The sequence below is a fragment of the Aspergillus pseudotamarii genome (assembly GCF_009193445.1).
Source record: "Aspergillus pseudotamarii strain CBS 117625 unplaced genomic scaffold BDV38scaffold_4, whole genome shotgun sequence".
Lineage (NCBI taxonomy): Eukaryota > Fungi > Ascomycota > Eurotiomycetes > Eurotiales > Aspergillaceae > Aspergillus > Aspergillus pseudotamarii.
Window position 1 is genome coordinate 1 of NW_022475018.1, and position 19,690 is coordinate 19,690.

The 19,690-nt window shown below is 49.5% G+C and overlaps 4 protein-coding genes and 1 non-coding gene across 5 annotated transcripts; 2 read left to right on the forward strand and 3 right to left on the reverse strand.

The window, feature by feature from the left end:
• The first annotated feature begins 1,304 nt into the window (after positions 1-1,304).
• BDV38DRAFT_t32 lies at positions 1,305-1,388 on the forward strand. Its single transcript has one exon. It is a non-coding gene; the product is annotated as a tRNA-Lys (tRNA).
• A 122-nt stretch (positions 1,389-1,510) lies between these two features.
• On the reverse strand, positions 1,511-3,352 carry BDV38DRAFT_277916 (putative histidine acid phosphatase; the record flags this gene model as incomplete). Its single annotated transcript, XM_032058594.1, has 8 exons — positions 1,511-1,716; positions 1,834-1,954; positions 2,020-2,249; positions 2,300-2,670; positions 2,719-2,826; positions 2,877-2,995; positions 3,052-3,185; positions 3,244-3,352. 8 exons carry the CDS (start codon positions 3,350-3,352, stop codon positions 1,511-1,513), a joined length of 1,398 nt encoding a protein of 465 aa, XP_031918448.1.
• A 448-nt stretch (positions 3,353-3,800) lies between these two features.
• BDV38DRAFT_294308 (allantoate permease family MFS transporter) lies at positions 3,801-5,672 on the reverse strand (the record flags this gene model as incomplete). The annotated part of the gene is made up of 7 exons (XM_032062468.1): positions 3,801-4,394; positions 4,447-4,701; positions 4,757-4,816; positions 4,869-5,014; positions 5,125-5,316; positions 5,379-5,423; positions 5,480-5,672. The coding sequence occupies 7 exons, from the start codon at positions 5,670-5,672 to the stop codon at positions 3,801-3,803; spliced, it is 1,485 nt and encodes a 494-aa protein (XP_031918449.1).
• A 1,556-nt stretch (positions 5,673-7,228) lies between these two features.
• BDV38DRAFT_267691 (bifunctional carbamoylphosphate synthetase/aspartate transcarbamylase) lies at positions 7,229-14,010 on the reverse strand (the record flags this gene model as incomplete). Its single annotated transcript, XM_032056640.1, has 3 exons — positions 7,229-7,285; positions 7,344-13,336; positions 13,401-14,010. 3 exons carry the CDS (start codon positions 14,008-14,010, stop codon positions 7,229-7,231), a joined length of 6,660 nt encoding a protein of 2,219 aa, XP_031918450.1.
• A 1,878-nt stretch (positions 14,011-15,888) lies between these two features.
• BDV38DRAFT_277919 (uncharacterized protein) lies at positions 15,889-19,294 on the forward strand (the record flags this gene model as incomplete). The annotated part of the gene is made up of 2 exons (XM_032058595.1): positions 15,889-16,147; positions 16,224-19,294. 2 exons carry the CDS (start codon positions 15,889-15,891, stop codon positions 19,292-19,294), a joined length of 3,330 nt encoding a protein of 1,109 aa, XP_031918451.1.
• Between the last annotated feature and the right edge of the window lie 396 nt (positions 19,295-19,690).

Here is a 19,690-nt window from a genome sequence, read left to right on the forward strand (position 1 = left end):
CTTTGTTCTTTTTGTTGTTGTTGTTGTTGTTGTTGTTGTTGTTGTTGTTGTTGCTATGTTGGTGGTTTGCTGCTGGTTTGGTGGAGATGAATTGTTCTGAGTGGTGTCGGTGGGTTATGTGGATATAGATATAGATATAGATATAGATAGATGTATGTGATGTGATGTGATGTATGTAAGGGCCAGCGTCTGAAGAAGAAGAATAGTAACCAGCAGAATACCTCACAATTTAATTATCGGAGATTAAACGACCACATCCAGGAACAGGTAATGAAAGTAATTAAAGAAGTGAACAAAACCAAAAAAATAAAAATGTGACCGGTACCAGTGACAATTACGGTGCCGTGAGAGGTCCTTCCATCATTTTATATACCAGTCGACTTTACCGCTACAACTCTGTAGTAGTATCCAAGTAGGTAATCAGAATCAATTCCCCTCCCTCCCCTTTCATAGATAGCCAAGGTAAAATAGCAAATAATACTGAGAGAAAAAAAAAAACAAACAATAATAATAATGATAATGGCGCCAATAGGAAAAGGCTAAAGTATCACAATCACAAACCCCCAACCAAGATGCTCACCACACCAATAACACATAACCAGGGTATCCCTGGTTTCACACAACTAAGCGCTAAAAGAGAACATGACAGGGAGCGGTTGTGGAACCAGGGAGTCTTTGTGTGCTAGACCCTTGTGTGAAATGGCCCACGTTGGGCAGCCATATGACACACTAGGACAAAGAGCACGAGGTGAGATGCAGAACCCCTGCAGCTATTATACCTTTCGGATGTGACTGGGTTTACTACTAGTAGGCTCTTCCTGGTTCTCTCTTTCTCTCGCCCATGATTCGGATTTCGTGGCTGTTTTGTTTTTTTTTTGTTTTGTTCCCCACCACCATTGTTGAAGTAGATCGAGTTCGTGTCATTGGTTCGACTTGGCGGTTAGGGTTGGGGGCTAGGCTGGATCGGGAATGGACAGGAACTCGATCCGTCCAGTGATCAATGGATTCCTGGTTTTACTTTTTCCCTGGCTGGGGGGAATGCACGAGGAGGACGTAGGGGGCTGTAACTGCTTATCTGGGGTTAGGTTCATGAACTATAGATCGGGTGGGGGAATGGGTGGATGGGCTGCATCCCTGCGCTGGATGCGTCAGGGGGGATTTGGAATCTTTCTCCTCCAACCATGTGCTCATATGTGCTTACGCGGGTGCTTGAACCCTGCAGGGTGTGTACTGATGTATCTTTTGTATCATGTGCATTGGCTAGTTATAAGTAACCGTATTGTCATCCCGCTATACAACAAGTAGCCGGGCTAGCTCAATCGGTAGAGCGTGAGACTCTTAGTCATCACGGTATCTCAAGGTTGCGGGTTCGACCCCCGCGTTCGGCTTCTCTTTTTGCTTTTTGCTTTCGCGTTTTGCTCTATCTGCTGTCACTCAAAAGTAGTTGGCATACACGGTCTGTCCTTCGCTAATGTCCCAGGCCGTAGATGCACGGAAGGGCAAGCGGCATTCAAGGCTTGACTACGCGCAGGAATGGCAATGCGAGATCCGTGAAGAAGGTCACAGATCCGTCTGTACCGGCAGTCGTGACATTTTTCTCGGGTAGGCCGCAGACCGAGGCGAACGACCCGTACTCTTTCCTTTTCTGCGCCACGTACTGGACGTACTGGTCAACCGGGCAGCTGCTTCCGGGTCCCGAGCGGCAGGATGGGATGGCTGTGGACATTAGTGAGACATATTACAAATGAAACCGGGAAGGAGAAAAGGAAAATGTAGGGTCGTGGTATGATAGGGACAAAGCAAAATAACATATATCTTGCGAGGGAGACTCACGGTACACGGCATCGTTGAGCAAGATCCGGACGTTAGCCGTACTCTTCCCGCCTGATGTGCAAGTGAGACGCTCGAAAGCAATAGTTCCGCGCATTGGATTCACATTGCTGCTAACGTAGATCTATGGGGGGGGGGGGGGGGAAACATTAGCCCACCGCAAGATGGTCCAAAAGCAAAGCAACGTACCCTATCCCGATCCATCTTGTCCGAGGTCAGCGGCTTCTGCTCATCAAAAACACCCAGGATAGAAGCGAGTTCATTGATCTGATTATCATGGGTAAAGGCCACCACCAGCGGGGGCAATTGCAGGGTATCGTTGCCCTTCTCAGCAGTGACGGATGGTCCTTCCTTCAACAGGTTGACCACGCCCTGTAGCACAGGAAGCATAACGGTCATGTTCTTGCCGACACCAGGCCCTGCCATATACCTGTTAGTCGTGTTTCTTCCCTTTCCGTGATATACATACCTGTGCCGTAGTAGTATCGCAGATCCTGAGCATATTCATATTCTAGGATCTCTTTCTTAGTGAACACATCACACCACGGGCTGACCTGGCCGGTGATCTGTGTCTCAAAACCGCACAGGTAAGGGAACAAGGAGACCTGGTCATCCGTGAGAGTGAGATTCCCGGAGAGTTTCTGATTGAGGCGTTTGGTGATGGGAGGAAGATAGATGTCTTGCCATTCGGATTTTTGGTCTCCTCCACTGGCATCCTTAAAGTTGGGACACTGGTCAGAGGTAGCTAAGGAGTTGCCAACAGCACTCGAGGCATCTGCATCCACAACGTAGACGTCACCGTAAGAAGCATTGGGGCCCAGATACCCGCGAGCGAAGAGTCTGTTCACCAGATTAACCACTATGCACGAAGCAGAGCAATTTGCCTACCTCGCGGAATCAATGGTTCGCTGATAGTCATTCGCCCACAGCAAGAAAGGAGTGTTATCCCGGTAGAAATTCGGATACCGGAATCGCAAATCGGCACCAAGGTTGTATCTATCTCATGTCAGCGAACAAGCGGCCCTGTGGGAGATCGATTGGCTTACAGCTCCTTATAGCCAGTAATGGACAACTGACTAATCTCTTGGTCGGGGTGCCTCAGCACTGGACTCCAATCGGAGATGAAGCTCAGCGACCCGGTAGCGCGATAGTCGGCGGATTGGAACTGGATGATATTGTGTCATTATTTAGCACGAGAGAAATCCATACTTGAGAGCATACCGCTTCGTGGAGGTCCTCCCATTCCTGGTAGGCACCGGGGTCAGGGTATCTGCTGCCATGACGGACAATGTAAACAGCTTGGTCCACGGAGCATTCGCCAGGGACAGTAGATGCAATCTTGTTGACATTGGGCCCTGGACTCATCAGACAACTAGTTTATCCTCGAGGAAATGGGTGTAGAAAGAAGCCTACCCGCGAACCACGGAGAATTAGCACCTAAATGCTCCAACGGTTCGAACGCCTTGGCCGAGGCCGCAGAGCTCAGACCCAGTAACCACAAGGTTCTCAGTGCCACACCCATTGTTCCGTCGGTAGTCACAAACTGGGAGAATAATTGCTGGACTAGACTTAATGAGAGTACAACGTGAAAGAGAAGTTTAAAGCTACCGGTCAGTCTGATTTATTTATATGGCTTGATGATAACCACGCGATTAATTCAGGGGACGGTGTACAGAGTAGAACAAATCAAAAAAGCCATGACCACGCCAGGTCTCCACAGTAGCTCGGTCGCAAATTGATCGAGAAGTATAGCCGATGTCGAAATCCTGGTCTAAGAGACTAAAGGATCAGAAGGAGGGCGGCCGTTCCGCTCAACTGCCGCGGATCAGCCACGTGCATCAACGCTAAGATGAACCGTCGCAAAATTCATATTACTCTCGATATTCTTCATTTATTTACCAAGTCAAACGAGACATTATCGAGTGATGCGATACTAAGCCGAGCAATCAATCATGAATCAATACGCTGCCTCATGTCTGGAAAATCCACCGAGGGTCTTGATCTCCTTGGAATTCACTTGAATTTCCAATATCACCCATTATCACTTGTAGCCCTTCTCTTTCCCTGACTTCTGCTTTCCGGATATTCTCACGCCTTAAAACTTGCCAGAGAATGCCTACAACGATAATGTTCGCAACGAGGTATCCCAATGAGAATCCATGGCCGAGATAATAACGGGGGCTCGTCTCGGTTCGATAGAGCTGCGTCCCTAGAACAGCCCCAAGGTTCCCAATTGAAATCTGCATGGCGTTGGCAATTGCCCGCTTTGTCTGCCCAGACACGTTATTAGCCGGCCACGAAAGCACAATGGCCACTGCGGGATAGATCCCGGCTGCGGCAAAGATAGTGCCCACATAGGATACCCCCGGCCGGTGGTCCGTCAGTAGGATGATATAACCGATACAAGCGAGGGCAGTAGATCCCATAATGAACGGCGCCCGACGGCGGGTGCGCTCTGAAAGGACGGCAACAGTAATCGTGAGAACGAATGCAACAGCGTACGGGGGAACGGAGAGAAGTTGGGCTTCAGCGGCTGTGTACCCTAGCTCTTTGATAATAGTAGGCTGCGCATTGTCAGCAATTCGATCAAACTAGTACTGCTCCATAAGTCCTCACCATAAAAAGAGACAGTGTATACATCGGAAGGGACATTGTATGGAAACCAAGTCCGTATAGCCAGACCTTCGGGTCCTTGAAAGCATCCAAAACCCCTGACCAGGTGAACTTCTCGTCCCGCATCGAGTCATTATCGTTCCTCAGGCGAAATTGGATAAACGCCCTTTCTTTTTCTGATAGAAACTCCGCTGTGGAGGGGTAGTTATAAACCCAGAAGTAAGCAATAACGGACATGACGACTGTTGCCAGCCCTTCCTAAGCCAGAGTAAGCTGGTAAAAGCTTTAGCGTCGAGAGTGAGTAGACACATACCAGGATGAAGATCCACCTCCATCCGTTATATCCACCAACACCTCGCATATGTGCGATGCCCTGAATGATAGTCAGCGTGTTGTATTTTGGGTGTCTTCTACAGAGGACGTACCCAGGCTAGGACACCACCAAAAGCACCAGCTAACGACGCAGCGCTAAAGAACAATGCTACCCGATAGTGCTGCTCATTCCTCTTATACCACATAGACAAGTAAAACACAACTCCAGGGAAAAGTCCGCTTTCTGCAATGCCAAGGGCTATTGTTGGAAAAAGCCTTCCGGTTGCCGTGGATCAAGAGACCCAGCAAACCGGAAAGACCTCCAACCCATCAGTATTTCTTCTTACGAGTTGCTTGAGCTAGGCATACCTGTCCGTGAAATCAAGTAACCAGCATAATTCTGCACGACACCAAGAAGAGTAGCAACGATACCCCAGACCAATGTGAGCGTAGGAAGCCAGATCCGCGGCGTGGTTCTTTTCAACACGATATTGCAGGGAATTTCAAACAGCACGTAACCGATGAAGTAGAGTGTCAGACCCGTTAAGTATTGGTTACCAGCTATGTGCGTCAATCGCCGTCAGTGAAGCTTTCTTCCAATGGTTCGTTTCGGTAGTTCGTACTCATGTTGATATCAGTCGTCAAGCCCTCAAGGCGGGCATTGCCCACTATACGGAAGAATAATTAGAACAAACCCATCTTGCTTCAGTAAAAAGGTTTATACCATTGCTACGATCTAAAAATGACAAGAGATACAGTATTGTCAACGGTGGAAGGAGTCGCATATCCAGTTTCCGTAGTAGGGCCTTCTCGTTGATGCCATTATGTTCATCAGCAAGTGTGCTCGCGGTAGGAGAAACAGTCTTTGCTTTTCCGGGTAAGGAAGTAATCTTTACTTCCTTATTGGAATCTGCCATGATTGAGGGGGCCGTAGTAAACTGAATAGCCGTGCTGAAGAAACCGTGGTTAGGGTCGACGCTGAAAGGCTACGAAATCTTAGGCCAGGCAAAGGCTGGTTATTTAAAATAAGCAGAAGGTTTGGGGTACCACATGGCAAACAGCACATCATCGCCCCAGCATTTCACGCGATGAGGACAGCGAATGACACAAAGTCGCAAGATCAAGACCACTACTTTCTCCCGCAGAGGGGTTGATCTTGCAGTGTATAGAAAGTGTAGACCCACTAATCAGCAAATCATGAATGCCGACAGCCTTGGCACGGCCAGACAGACCTAAATAAAGCGGTGGACGAGGTAGCGTAGGCAGCGTTTAGTACTTCACAGGGATGATGGATGAGCAATTGGGCCTCCGCGATGGCGACATTGGAGACAGCCGGGGCTAAAAAGGAAAGATCATCCATTGCAGGAAAGCTATACTAGTATACCGGCAAGTTTATGACCCTATGAGATCGTGTAATCGGGTGTGGGGGCGCATGTCCAACAGCTAATGATCTTTCCGCTTGCTTAAACAACATTTTGTATTCCAAGATACCTATTGCTGAAGATTATCAGGGCACAGTAGATCACGCCATCAGCCTGCAGATGAAGAATCGAGAAATTTATTCCTTCTACGAAGTAGTAACGCATTCTATGCCAATTACCCTATTGAAAACAGAGCCATTGGAATGGCTTTCGACTCAATTGATGGATATAGATAGTTGATTGACTGATTCACCAGAGATATTTCTTAATTATTGTGACCCCTGGATATTTTCTGAGAGCGGTGGTCCATAGTAATAAGAGAAAGAGAGGGAGGGGTAAAAGAGAATGCTATGGGAGAAGAGTCTTATGGGAAAAGACCTGACTATCATAGAAGAGTCAGGATCATAATTCAATTGAGATCCAGAATGAGGTTATCTGAACTGAATCAGTGTATTGTCGTATCCAAGGGTATATGTAGTAGTAGTCGTGTCGTGCCTCGCAGGCATATGGGGGTATCAGGTATCCAGGCATCCATGCCACTTTCCGTTTCCGTTCCAGTCCCATACCCCAACCAAATCCAACGCCATAAGAAAAAAAAAATCCCAGATATTCCATCCCAAAACACCCAAACCAAGAGAAAAGTGTAAAGAAAAGAGAGAAGAAAGAAAAGAAAACACGCCGGTCACCAAAAGAAAAGAAAAGAAAAAGAACAGAAAAAGAAACGCAACACACACCACACACAAAACACACAAAACACACAAAACATACACCACACGTAAACATCACACAAAACACATAACAGACAATACACAATACATCATACATAACACACAACGAAATCGTCATGTTCATAAAAGGGAATTCATCTAATCTATCATGCGGGCGCTTTCTAAGAAGCCTACGCGGTATTCTGTAATGACACTGCATAACTTTTGGTGACACATGCTGGAAAAAGAAACAAAACGCAAGCAAAAGAATTAACGAGGTTGCCTTCCATGACATGGAGATCATGGAGTTCATACGGCTCCCTCTTCTTAAGTAAAGTAAATGACCTAAGGCGCCAGAATCAATGCAAGCAAAGCCATGCGACAGTAGAGGCCATATCTCATCTGTAGATCCAAAGTTAGCATGGTCACGTCCGATAACAAGCACCAAGGGGAGACCAACCTGTCTGAAATAGGCCGCCCGCTGGTCGAAGTCAACCTCCTCCGCAATCTCCGCATTTCTGGGCAAGGGGTGCATCACAACCATGTGGCTCTTAGCGTGCTTGAGAAGAGCATTGTCAATGACGAAGCTGTTCTTGAGACGCTCATACTGTTCCAGGTCGGCGAAGCGTTCCTTCTGTACGCGGGTAGAGTACAAAACGTCGGAACGAGCAACGATCTCCGGAGTCAACTCCTCGGACTCCACAACCAGCTGGCCGGAAGCAATAACTTGCTGGCGAACCTCTTCCGGCAAGGACAAATCCTTAGGGGCGACAAGCTGCACCCGCACGTCGTAGAACTGGAGAAGCTTAATAAGAGAATGGACGGTGCGGCCATATCTCAGGTCACCAGTGAAGGTAATCGTCAAGCCAGTGACAGTTCCCAGTTCTTCACGGATGGTGAAGAGATCCAGGAATGCCTGCGTCGGGTGCTCAACACTTCCATTTCCACCGTTGACGACGGGAACAGGGGAGAACTTGGCAGCGATTTCAGTGCTGGTCGGGTCTGGATGACGGAGAACGACAGCGTCTCCATAGCAGCCGAGGGTTCGGAGGGTATCTTGCAAGCTCTCACCCTTCTTTGTCGAAGAATGCTCCGTCGAGATGGCAATGGTACGTCCTCCAAGACGCTGCATAGCAGCGTCAAAGGAAGCAGACGTTCTGGTCGAAGGCTCATAGAAGAGGGTGCAAAGGACACGGCCCTTCAGGACATCGAGGACGCCCTGACGTTGAACACCGAGACGCATTTCTTGGGCCACAGTGAAGAGCAAGTGTAGGTCGGCACGGGTGAACTGGCCGACAGAGAGCACGTGCTTCTGTCTGAAAGTTGACCGAGAGAGCATTTCATGCAGAGGAGAAGAGGTTTGTGAGACGGTAGGATACAAGGGAGGTCCAAGTTCACCGACAGCAGGGGCCTGGTCCAAGGCCCGACGTGAAGGGCGAGCAGGAGTTCCCGCAACTGACAGCCGTCCATCGATACCCTCTGGCCGGGCCTGCACTAAGGGAGACATGGCCTTGACAGAAGGAGATGCCGGCACAATCCGGTGGGCAGACATATCCGTTCCCTTCGGAGCATCGGGTGTGATCTCGCCGTCGAGGCAGGATGTCTTTCCTTGGAAGGTAACCCGCTGGACAGATCCTTTCACGCTCTTTCCGCTGATAGGAGACCACGCGTGCGCGTTCTGGAACAGGTACGGGCGGTCAACTTCGACCTCAACTGAACAGTCGACCTGATCGTGTAGCTCGAAGATCTTCTTGGGGTTCTCATACAGGCGAGCGATGATATCCTGGACGGTCAGGCGACCCTCCGACACGGCAGTGAAGAGCAGTGGCAGAGTTTCAGCGATACCGACCTCTGGGGAAGCCTTCTCGCCAGCAAGCTGGAACGGAATGCTGCCAATGGAGAAAACATCAATGGTGCTAAGGTTCTCCCAGAGGGCCTTCTGATCTTCAGCGGAAGGTAAGAAGCTGCATTCAGGGTAATCTTCCTGAGACAGGAAGAGGCTGAACACAGAGACATCGCAAGTCACCTTGAGACCCTTCTCCTTGCTAAGCGCGATGAGAGTAATATCTTCCTTGGAGGAGACACTCATGACGTGGATGTTGCGACTGTGGAGGCTTGCCAGCAAAAGGACCGAGGCAAGGTCGGTAGACTTGGCATCTGTGATGATTGGCTTGCTCGAAGGCCAAGCGCCGAAGTGGCTGGTGACTGCTGCGACCTTGCTGATATTTCCAGAAAGGTGGTTGAAAGGAATGAACAGAGAACCCACATCTCCAGTAACCTGACCGATTTGCTCAGCGTTGGTGGAAGTTGCTACAACGGAAAAGTTGAAGTCACAGAAAGAAGCATTCTGGGCATTCTGTTGGGCAACCTTCAATGCGCGAGCATCAGTGACAGAGGCATCGATGCCAACAGGCATGACGCGCACCATACTGAAGCCGGCAGCCATAGAAGCCTTGGTCACAAGCTCGAAGTCCTTGGAGCCAGGAGTCATAAGACCGGGCACAAAAGCGGCAATGTTGATTAAGCCAGGAAGTGTGACAGTGCGATGGCTGGTCTGATAATCAATTGTCTGCACGGCCAGGTCATAGTGACGAGCAATAGCTTCGATCAGGATCTTGGCGTTCTTGACATTGGTGACCAAGGGGGTCTGGTAGTCAACAGCCATTCGGCGAGTGCGGTAACCCTTACTCATATAGTTGGCTGGGCGCCTGAATCGGTTGCTAGACGGCAAGTTGATGTAGAGATCGATGAGGTTGTTCGACAAGTGCTGAGTGAGAGAGTACTCGGACTTGAGTTCATCCTCCTGGCCTGGCAGGATCTCGAGGTACTTGACAGGGACACCGTTCTCCTTCAGGAAGTCGGCAGTACCAGAAGTAGCAAAGAGGTTGAACCCAATCTGGTGCAGCTTGCGAATTGACGGCAACATCTCGAGTTTCTCCTTGTATGAACCGATAGAGAACAGCACATTGCGTTTCGGTAGGCGGAAACCAGTCGACAAAAGTGCCTTGAGATAAGCTTCGTACTTGTCGCGGCCGAAGGAAGCAACTTCACCGGTGGAGGCCATCTCGACACCCAAGACCGGATCCGCACCAGAGAGACGGGAGAAGGAGAACTGGGGCACCTTCACGCCAACGTAGTCCTTGGGAACACTGACAGGAGGGTATTCCTGGAAGGGAACCCCGAGCATCGCCTTGGTGGCCATCTCGATGAGGTCAACTCCCATGACCTTGGAAACGAATGGGAAGGAACGAGAAGCTCTGACGTTACACTCGATGACCTTAATATCATTGTCCTTTGCGATGAATTGAATGTTGTAAGGACCAGTGACATTAAGGGCATTACCGATCTTCCTAGTAGCCTCCTCGATGCGCCGGACGGTCTCTGGGTCCAGATCCTGCGGGGGCAAGATCAATGTGGCATCACCAGAGTGGACACCAGCATTCTCGACGTGCTCAGAGATAAAATGCCCAACCATGGTACCGTTAAGTGCCACAGCGTCCATCTCGATCTCCTTGGCGTTCTCAATATACTTGGTGATAACAACAGGATGCTCGCGCGAAACCTCAGCGGCTTGGTTGAGATAGCTGGCAAGATCATGCTCGGAGTAAACAGTGTTCATGGCAGCTCCGGAAAGCACATAAGAAGGTCGGACAAGCACAGGGTAGCCAACCTTGTCACAGAAGCTGGTTGCTTCTTCGATGCTAGTAAGCTCCTTCCACGCGGGCTGGTCAACACCGATACGGTCAAGCATACGCGAGAACTTGTATCTGTTCTCAGCTCCATCGATCATCTCAGGAGAGGTTCCAAGAATGCGGACATTGAGACGGTGGAGAGGCAGGGCGATGTTGTTTGGAGTCTGACCACCCATGGACATGATAACACCACTGGAGGATTCCAGCTGATAGATATCCAAGACAGTCTCCAAGTTAATGTTCTCAAAGTACAAGCGATCGGCTTCGTCATAGTCTGTACTGACCGTTTCAGGGTTATAGTTGACCATAACGGTCTTGTAGCCCTGTTCACGGAGAGTGCGGATAGTACGGACAGAACACCAGTCGAACTCAACGGAGGAACCAATTCTGTAAACACCAGATCCTAAGACCATGATACCCTTATCATTGAACGCAACATCATGTTCAGAGGCATTGTAAGTAAGATACAGATAGTTGGTCACCGAGGGGAACTCAGCAGCAACGGTATCAATCTGCTTGACGATAGGGATGATACCAGCTTCAACACGCATGCGACGGACGGCGAGCTCGTTGGAGCTAATGAACTTGGCAAGTTGACGATCAGAGAAACCCAGCTGCTTGGCCTGTCGAATAAGAGGTCTGGGAACAGTGGTAGCATTATAAGTGGTCATAAGCTTGCCAAAGTCACTGAGACCCTTAAGTCTGCTAAGGAACCACTTATCGATCTGGGTCAATTTCCAAATGTCATCGACGCTATATCCGGCGGCCATTGCGTTGGCGATGGCGAACAAGCGCTGATCGGACGGAGTTTGCAGTTCGCCCTTGATGGACATAAGTGCGCTAGTCTCGTTGAAACCAAGATTGTGGAAATCAACGGAGCGAATGGCCTTCTGAATCGCTTCCTCGAAGGTTCGCCCAATGCTCATGACTTCACCAACACTCTTCATAGAGGAGCCAAGCTGAGTAGAGACACGAGTGAACTTCTTAAGGTCCCAGCGGGGAATCTTCACAACACAGTAGTCCAGGGAAGGCTCGAAACAGGCGCAAGTGACCTTAGTAACAGAGTTCTTGATCTCATTCAAAGGAATGCCCAAACCAAGCTTGGCCGCAATGAAGGCAAGAGGATAACCAGTAGCCTTTGAAGCAAGAGCAGAGGATCTTGACAGACGAGCATTCACTTCAATGATACAGTACTCCTTCGAGAATGGGTTGAGCGCATACTGGATATTGCACTCTCCAACAACGCCAAGATGCCGGATCACATTGACAGCGGTTGTGCGCAGCATGTTGTAGTCCTCATCAGAAAGAGTCTGCGACGGCGCAACAACAATGGAATCACCGGTATGGATACCAAGAGGGTCGAAGTTTTCCATGTTACAAACAGTAATACAGTTGTCTCTGGCGTCACGGACAACCTCGTATTCGATTTCCTTCCAGCCCTTCATACTCTTCTCAATCAAAACTTGGGGGCTGGCAGCAAATGCCTTTGTGCAAAGGTCCTTCAGTTCATCCATGTTATTAGCGAAACCACTGCCCAGACCTCCAAGAGCGTAAGCAGCACGGACGATGACAGGGAACTTGATTGTCTCCACGACTCGGAGAGCCTCCTCGAGGTTGGATGCCGAAGCAGACTTGGCACATTTCTCGTTAATCGAGTCCATGCTACGAGCAAAGAGTTCACGATCCTCGGTGGTGATGATTGTGTCAATTGGTGTACCCAGAACCTTGACACCAAGAGACTCAAACTCATCCTTGAGCTGGATACCGACTTGCAAGGCGGTCTGGCCACCGAAGGTGACGTAGATAGCATCGGGCCGCTCGTGCTTGATAACCTTTCGCACGAAGTCTGCATTCACAGGAAGGAAATACACCTTGTCCGCCAATCCCTTCGAGGTCTGAATGGTGGCAATGTTCGGGTTAATCAGGATAGTGTAGATGCCCTCTTCCTTCAAGGCCTTGATAGCCTGACTTCCAGAGTAATCGAATTCTCCAGCTTGACCAATGCTAAGACCACCACTTCCCAAGATCAAAACCTTCTTGACGGAGACACGAGGCGAGGCCTTGATGTTCTCAGCCACAGTGCCACCTGGGAAGGTAACGGGCTTGTTGATAGCTTCGGGGGAAGTCAGAGTATCCTTGATGCTGTTGATAAACACATCGAAGAGATACTCGGTATCTCTGGGACCAGGAGTGCTCTCAGGGTGGAACTGAACACTGAAGAACGGACGGCTGGTGTGCCGGATACCTTCGTTACTGCCATCATTGGCATTCACAAACAGCTCTTCCCAGTCCTCGGGGAGGCTTGTGGAATCGACGGCATAACCATGGTTCTGAGAAGTGATGTGGCACTTGCCGGTCACCATGCTGGTGCAAGGGATATTGTGACCACGGTTACCGAACTTCATCTTCAAGGTCTGAGCGCCGACAGAGCGGGCAATCAACTGGTGGCCCAGACAGATACCGAACACAGGGGTCCGTGCCTCCTTGAGGGTTTTCGACAGGTTGTTGACAGTAGTGGTCATTGTGGCAGGGTCACCAGGACCGTTGGAGACAAAGAGACCATCGTAGTCCTTGCCGGCGAGGGTAGGGAAGTCATAGTCCCAAGGGACAACCAAGACTTCAACGCCCCGAGCAAGCAGGCAGCGCAGCTGGTTGAATTTCAGACCAACGTCCAAGCACAGAACGCGAACCGGACGGCCAGAAGGGTGTTTGAGGGCAACATTCTCAGGAGGGGAGAAAAGACGTGGTTCCCGAATGGAAACTAAAAACAACCCAGTCAGATAAAGCTTACTCATAAAAAGATCACTCCTAAGCGGATGGCTTACCTTCGTCCACCAGGTTCTTCTTATTCGGGTCAACCCACTCAGTCTGCTCGAAGTAGGACCTCCAGCTGTCCTTGTCCACTGGAGCCTCCTCCAATGTTTCATCGGACTTCTGGAGCAACATGCGGCCAAGCATGCTACCCTTCTGACGGATGCGCTTTGTCAGAGCACGGGTGTCGACTCCGTGCATGGCAGGAACACCCTGTTCCTTCAGCCATTGTCCCAGGGAGGACTCAGCAAGAAAGTGTGAGTAGTCCTCTCCGGCGTAGGTGGCAACGACGAGTGCCGCAATGTGAATCTCGGTTGACTCAAAGTATTTTGGTAATGTCTTCAACAACTCGTCCATGGTCTCCCGAGAGGGAACACCATAGTTGCCCACCAAGGGGAAAGTGACGACCAGGATCTGGCCACGATAGGAGGGGTCAGTCACTGACTCCGGGTATCCTACCATGCCAGTCTGGAAAACCAGCTCTCCTGCTACGCTCTTCTCAGCGCCAAAGCTGTAACCCTGGTAGACTGTGCCATCCTCGAGCTCAAGAGCGAACAGCTTCCCGCTGCCGCCACGCACTCGAGACGAGGCGGGGGGAATCACGGCGCCACTGCTAAGATCCATTGAGGGAAGTGGTTGCAATTCCTTATTGATCTGATTGTAAGAAACAGCTCCTCCAGTCAAAGGACTCGAAGGGAGTGCGACCTCCTCGTGACCGGCGGAGTGTGGCATTGGGGAAACTGTGTGGGGGTGGGCGTGGAGGGGAAAAAAGGTCCTCTCGGGGACAGTATGGCAGGGGTATTCACTCTACCGTAGCATCAGCAGCCTCCAAAACTCCTATGAAAAGATGAGAGAGCGGGAGGGAGAGGGGTCTTTTTTGCTGCTTCAGCACAGGAGGAATATAGAAAGAGAAGAAAGAAATCTCGTCGACGGGGATGGTCGTATAAAATAAAATTTTGTGTTCGGCGGGCTGAGGGAGCTTTCTCATTGGATCAACCAGCTTACCGATCCGGAGATCACTGAGAATTCTGCCTTGATAGACCGCCCGATTGAGAAAATTTTTTCTACTGCATGCGAACTCTTTTGCCTTCTCTGCCCTTCCTTTGTTTGATAATGCCAATGCTCGTAATCAGTAGTGAACTGGTCAATTCCTTGAGTAATACTTTTTAAACTATATACCAAATATTTGCGCTTTAACCATCTAACTAGGACAATAGAGGTTGTTGTTTTAAAGTGACTCGACTAAAAATTACCCACTGGGCATAAGAACAGTATATTAATTGAAAAAATTGATTGATGCGTTTAGGGTCGTGCATTGCTGCAGTTTAAGTTCCTTCTTAGTAATAGGTCTTCAAGTTGAAGGGCCCCGTCCGGTTGCGGCCCTTTTGAACTCCGTAAGTCGGGGAGAAGGGAAAAGCTCAGTTTTTGAACGCCACCACCGTGCGCACACTGGCAAAATGGAGGGGTCTCGCCACTCCGATCGACACAACGACACTGCAGGCGGTGTGCAGCGAACCAGCAGCCTTCCCTGTTTTTTTTGTCCGCCAAGACGCTTCTATGGTCCGTGTTTCTGAAAGCTTCAACTCTTTGGAATCCAATTAAATCCCATGGCAGTACATCTCAATGACGGAAAATTTTTTTTCTTGACAAGCAGGTACCTTCTTGAGATTTTGATCCATAAACGTAAAACCGGTTATATATTTCGTATTACCTTTGTATCTATTACCATGATTACTACCATCATTTCGCCCCCTTCCAGCAATTGATATACTACACTCCACTACTTATGTGATTATCGTTACGTCAAAATGCCCGAAAATATATATATATATATTCCATTTCTTGCACTTCTACTTGCATCATACCTGGACCAACCCCATCCATGGATCCGTTGCTGATCAAGCTACGGAAAATATAAAGAACCCTTATTACTTACATGATCTATAAGAACAACAATAGCATTCAAAATATGAAAACAAGGTATCATAATTGATCATTCTAGATTTGCCCCACGACCAAATAGTATCCCGAAGGTCAGCGACTCTCCCGCCGCGGAAGTTTTTGATAGGGTGTGCAACTGATCGGTTATTGACTTATGGGTCAGCTGGTAAAAAAAAAAAGTTAAAGCAAGGGCACTAAAATTGAATCGCGTTGCGGCAAAAGTTTCTGGGATGCGCCGCGTCTTCAGCGATCTTTCCCCTCTCCACTAGTACTACTAATTCTGCCATGCAGGCGCATGTGAACTGCGTCAATTGTCCAAGCAAATAATTGCCCTGGCTTGTTTTTAATTTCTATATCCCTTCCTGGTTGATCAGAAATATCCCTCTTGGATCACGCGAACCTCCCTAGAGTGCTGATAAAACACCCCATGGCGTTGTACCTTATCTAGTGCTAGGTTCGCGTCGTCGTTTCACCTTTCCGAGTCGTCTCCCCGGGATCATGCATTAACCACACCACCAGCTTTTGTTTTTCAAGGTTGGGGAATACAGGGCCTTTCCCATCATGCTTGCTTCTCTTCTTCGCCCAAAGAAACGTCGAGTGTACGCAGAACGCTCTCCCTTTTCGTCACCTTATACGACCCGGGATTTGCCATGGCCGTTCCTTCAGCGTGGCTCCGAAGCGCAATATGAGGAGGTTCAGGGGAACGATGATGATGCTAATGAGGGCGTCGATGATGGTGAAGAGGATGAAAGTGGGGACGAAGACGATGGTCCTTCTGAGTCCAGTCCCCTCCTGCCCATCTTCTCAGCCTCTCACTTAGGTATTTATCATTTTGTGCTTCCCGAACAAAGTAGTCGATTGAGATGTCTGACTGGTGGTCGTTTTGTTATGTATAGATACGCTCCCCGTTTACGATATCACCCATGCGATTCGCGCACTTATCACAGCTCGTTGCGAGACTACGTTGTCCTGGGATCAGTTGCGGTCGCCCCAGATCTCTCAGTTTCTGGTAAAACCTATCCAGCAACAGATTAGAGCATTTCATTTTTCTCGGGCCACGCTATATGCCTTATTGACCAACTGTTTGCAATTCAACAAAGAAGTCCATCTTAACCCCGGCAATAGTGGTACATGCCAGACCAGGGCGATGGTGAGTGAGCTTCTTGCCATAAAGTTGTTGAGAGAGTATACCACGAGAGAGTTGATTGATGCTCTTTCATACGAGTTTTTTCCCCTCCAGGGCCAGTCGTTGCCCGGGGACTCCCAACAGCCCCCGGGCTGGACCCCTGCCCCAGGGAACAAGCGGCAGTCTGGGGTAGCCCGCATTTCGTGCCTCGAGATAGCGATCCGTGCCCAGGCGAAGCGGTTCCTATCTCACCCGCTTGTCGTACAACAGCTGGAGGCAATCTGGGCGGGCACCATCGTTTTCCATTCGGCAGCAGACTATCTCCATCGCTCACCGACACGAGTCGGTCGCAGTGCAGGGCCGACGTATGGTATTACCGCCAGCACCCCCAACCCGTTTGCCGACACGATAAGCCACAGATCGACTGAGCTGCGCCGCTCAGTTACGCTATATGACCCGAGAGATGCCTCTCTGTTTAAACTCTCTAGGTTGAGGGTTCCTCGCTACAGGCAGTTTCTCTCGACGCTATCGTTTGCTGTATTACTGGCATTGTTCCTCGCAGTTCTAGACCGGCGACATGTGCAGATTAGTGCCCTAGAGGTTGTCTTCTGGTTCTGGAGCGCAGGTTTCATGCTTGATGAGATTGTTGGTTTTAACGAACAGGGCTTCAGTCTGTATCTCATGAGTTTCTGGAACTTATTCGACCTCGGTATACTGTTTCTTCTTTTCTGCTACTATTGCCTGCGGCTGTATGGTGCTTTCATGCCGTTCACCCGGAAGCAAGCAGTCGCCGATCAGGCGTATGATATCTTGGCTGCAAACGCTGTCCTCCTCTTCCCTCGACTTTTCTCGATCCTAGATCACTACCGCTACTTCTCACAGCTGCTTATCGCGTTCAGGATCATGGCTTCTGACCTGGTAGCCGTGTTTTTTTTGATCATAATTGCATGCAGTGGCTTCTTTGTCGCTTTTACCTTGTCATTCGGCAGCGGCGAAGATCGTTCGCCTGGATCCATAGCGTATGCCTTGTTTCAGATGCTGATGGGGTTCACGCCGACCGCATGGGCACTCTGGAATGATTACAATATATTGGGGAAGATGATTCTGACTATGTTCTTGTTCATCTGTCATTTTGTTGTTGTGACCATTCTCATCACTGTTCTCACAAACTCCTTCATGGGTATTGTGCAGAATGCCAACCAAGAACATCAGTTTTTGTTTGCTGTCAATACCATCTCCATGGTTAAGTCGGATGCCCTATTCTCTTACGTGGCGCCGACCAACATCATCGCTTGGTTAATAACACCTTTCCGTTATGCGATGCCCTTCAGACAGTTTGTACGCGTCAACCGTACCATTATTAAGATTACCCACCTTCCCATTCTATTCACCATCTGCTTCTACGAGAAAATGATCCTCAGTTCGAAAGTGATTGAACCTACAGACCTGGTTGATTCTCAAACTCGCGCCGGGACTTCGTCTCGCACACGTGGCCCTCGGCATAGTCGCTTCAAGGCTTTCAGTTCTAAAGCCCCCCGGCTTGTTCGGGAACCATCTGTGGCAACTTATCAGAAGGATCGTGCGTTGGAAGAGGTCTTTCGTCGACCTTTTCACGGAGAGACCATGGAACCTGTAAGGGAGATGGATCAAAGAAAGACCAACAAAATCGTGAAAAACTGGATGCAAACCATAGGTCCTGGTCCGGGCAATCCTCCTGATGAGCAGGACTCGGATGAAGTCAGCCAGCTCGAAAAATGGCCCCGAAGGCCACGGCACCCTTCCCGCAGGAGGCTCACCCGAAGTTTGCGAGACTTCACCGAGTCAAGCCGCTCCGTTGTGTCAAATCCTGAAGACCAGGTTGCCTATATTGCATCCTCACCAGCCACTCCCCGTGCTGGAAGGGATTTCATGGCGTCGACGCGAAGACGGCAGCTTTCGCGACATACAGGCATGGAAGGGGATGATGAGCTCACAAGCGACGGGCATGAAGATCAGTCGAATGGAAAAAGCTCTGATGATGACGATACACCCAAGGATGAAAGCCCTGGTAAAGCAACGCCGAAATTTTACAGCTCTCGGCCATCAACAGCGAAAGTCAAGTCCCGGAGAAACAGTCCCGTCCGGCGTGCTAAGCATCATTTCCGGAGTTACTCAGGCGCCACTATGCTATACAGACCCTTATCTACAACGAGCAATGGTGAAGAAACTGAAGCACCATCGACCCCTGTCAGACCCAGAGCAGAGACACCGGATCACGCGGATTGGGTGGCTAGGTCTACATCTGCTGACCAATGGGCGATGAGAAGGCACAGTACTGACGGTCGGAATCGAAATGTTACTATGCCCGTTTCGAATCCCATGTCTGTGCCGGAGTTCGGTCACTTTTTGGTTCCTGGCCGGCGATATAGTGAGCGTGGTACAGACCCCATTCTCCATGGCCTGGGATCTGACATAGGAGACAACAAGGCGATCGCGAATGGCTTTGTTGGAGGCGCTCCTTCAAGTTTGACAACCCAGATGGCATATGCGACGGGTGGTATGCGCCGACCAGATAGCTCTCACAGCAGCCAGGATATTCTCAGTAAACTCGTCCTTGCTCGCATGAACAATATCGAGGAAGGGTTCCGCGAAGTGATCAGAGAGATGAAAGATCTCCGGCGTGAAGGCACAAGCCGAAGTCAGAGTGGACCTGATGAGTCGAAAGGAAATCAGCGCGAGAAAAAGCGCACAGAGAAGAAGGGGAAAAAACCCCATCCTAGGTCTCGAAGAAGCAAGACCGGCAGTGAAGAGCAGTCGTCAGATGCGACGTCTGTGGCCTCGCAAGGGATGACTATAAGATAAGTGTTGATTTTGAGAATTCGTGGTGTCACTTCTTCTTGTGTTTCTACGCAATGCCTTTCATTTGTATATTTGTGGTGTATATTATCCTGTCCTTCGGCCCTGTTGTGTAAAAATATTGGGTGGCTGTTTCATACTTGGATTCAACTTGTAATCTTGATACCCAATATTTCCCAATACACGACTGAGAAACCATCTGCACACATGCACAGTGTTTTCTACATAAAACGATGATATGATATAATGAATTCTAGATAATGGTGACCCTTTCTCAACTCTTTCCTCCTAATCCCGGCGGTGCTTTAGCGGTCCCCTTTTCCTGGGGCCCATGTTCATCTGTTCTACCTCCCATTATGTTGCTTTCTTCGTCTGAGCCCATATGGCTGCCGTGGTCCTTCA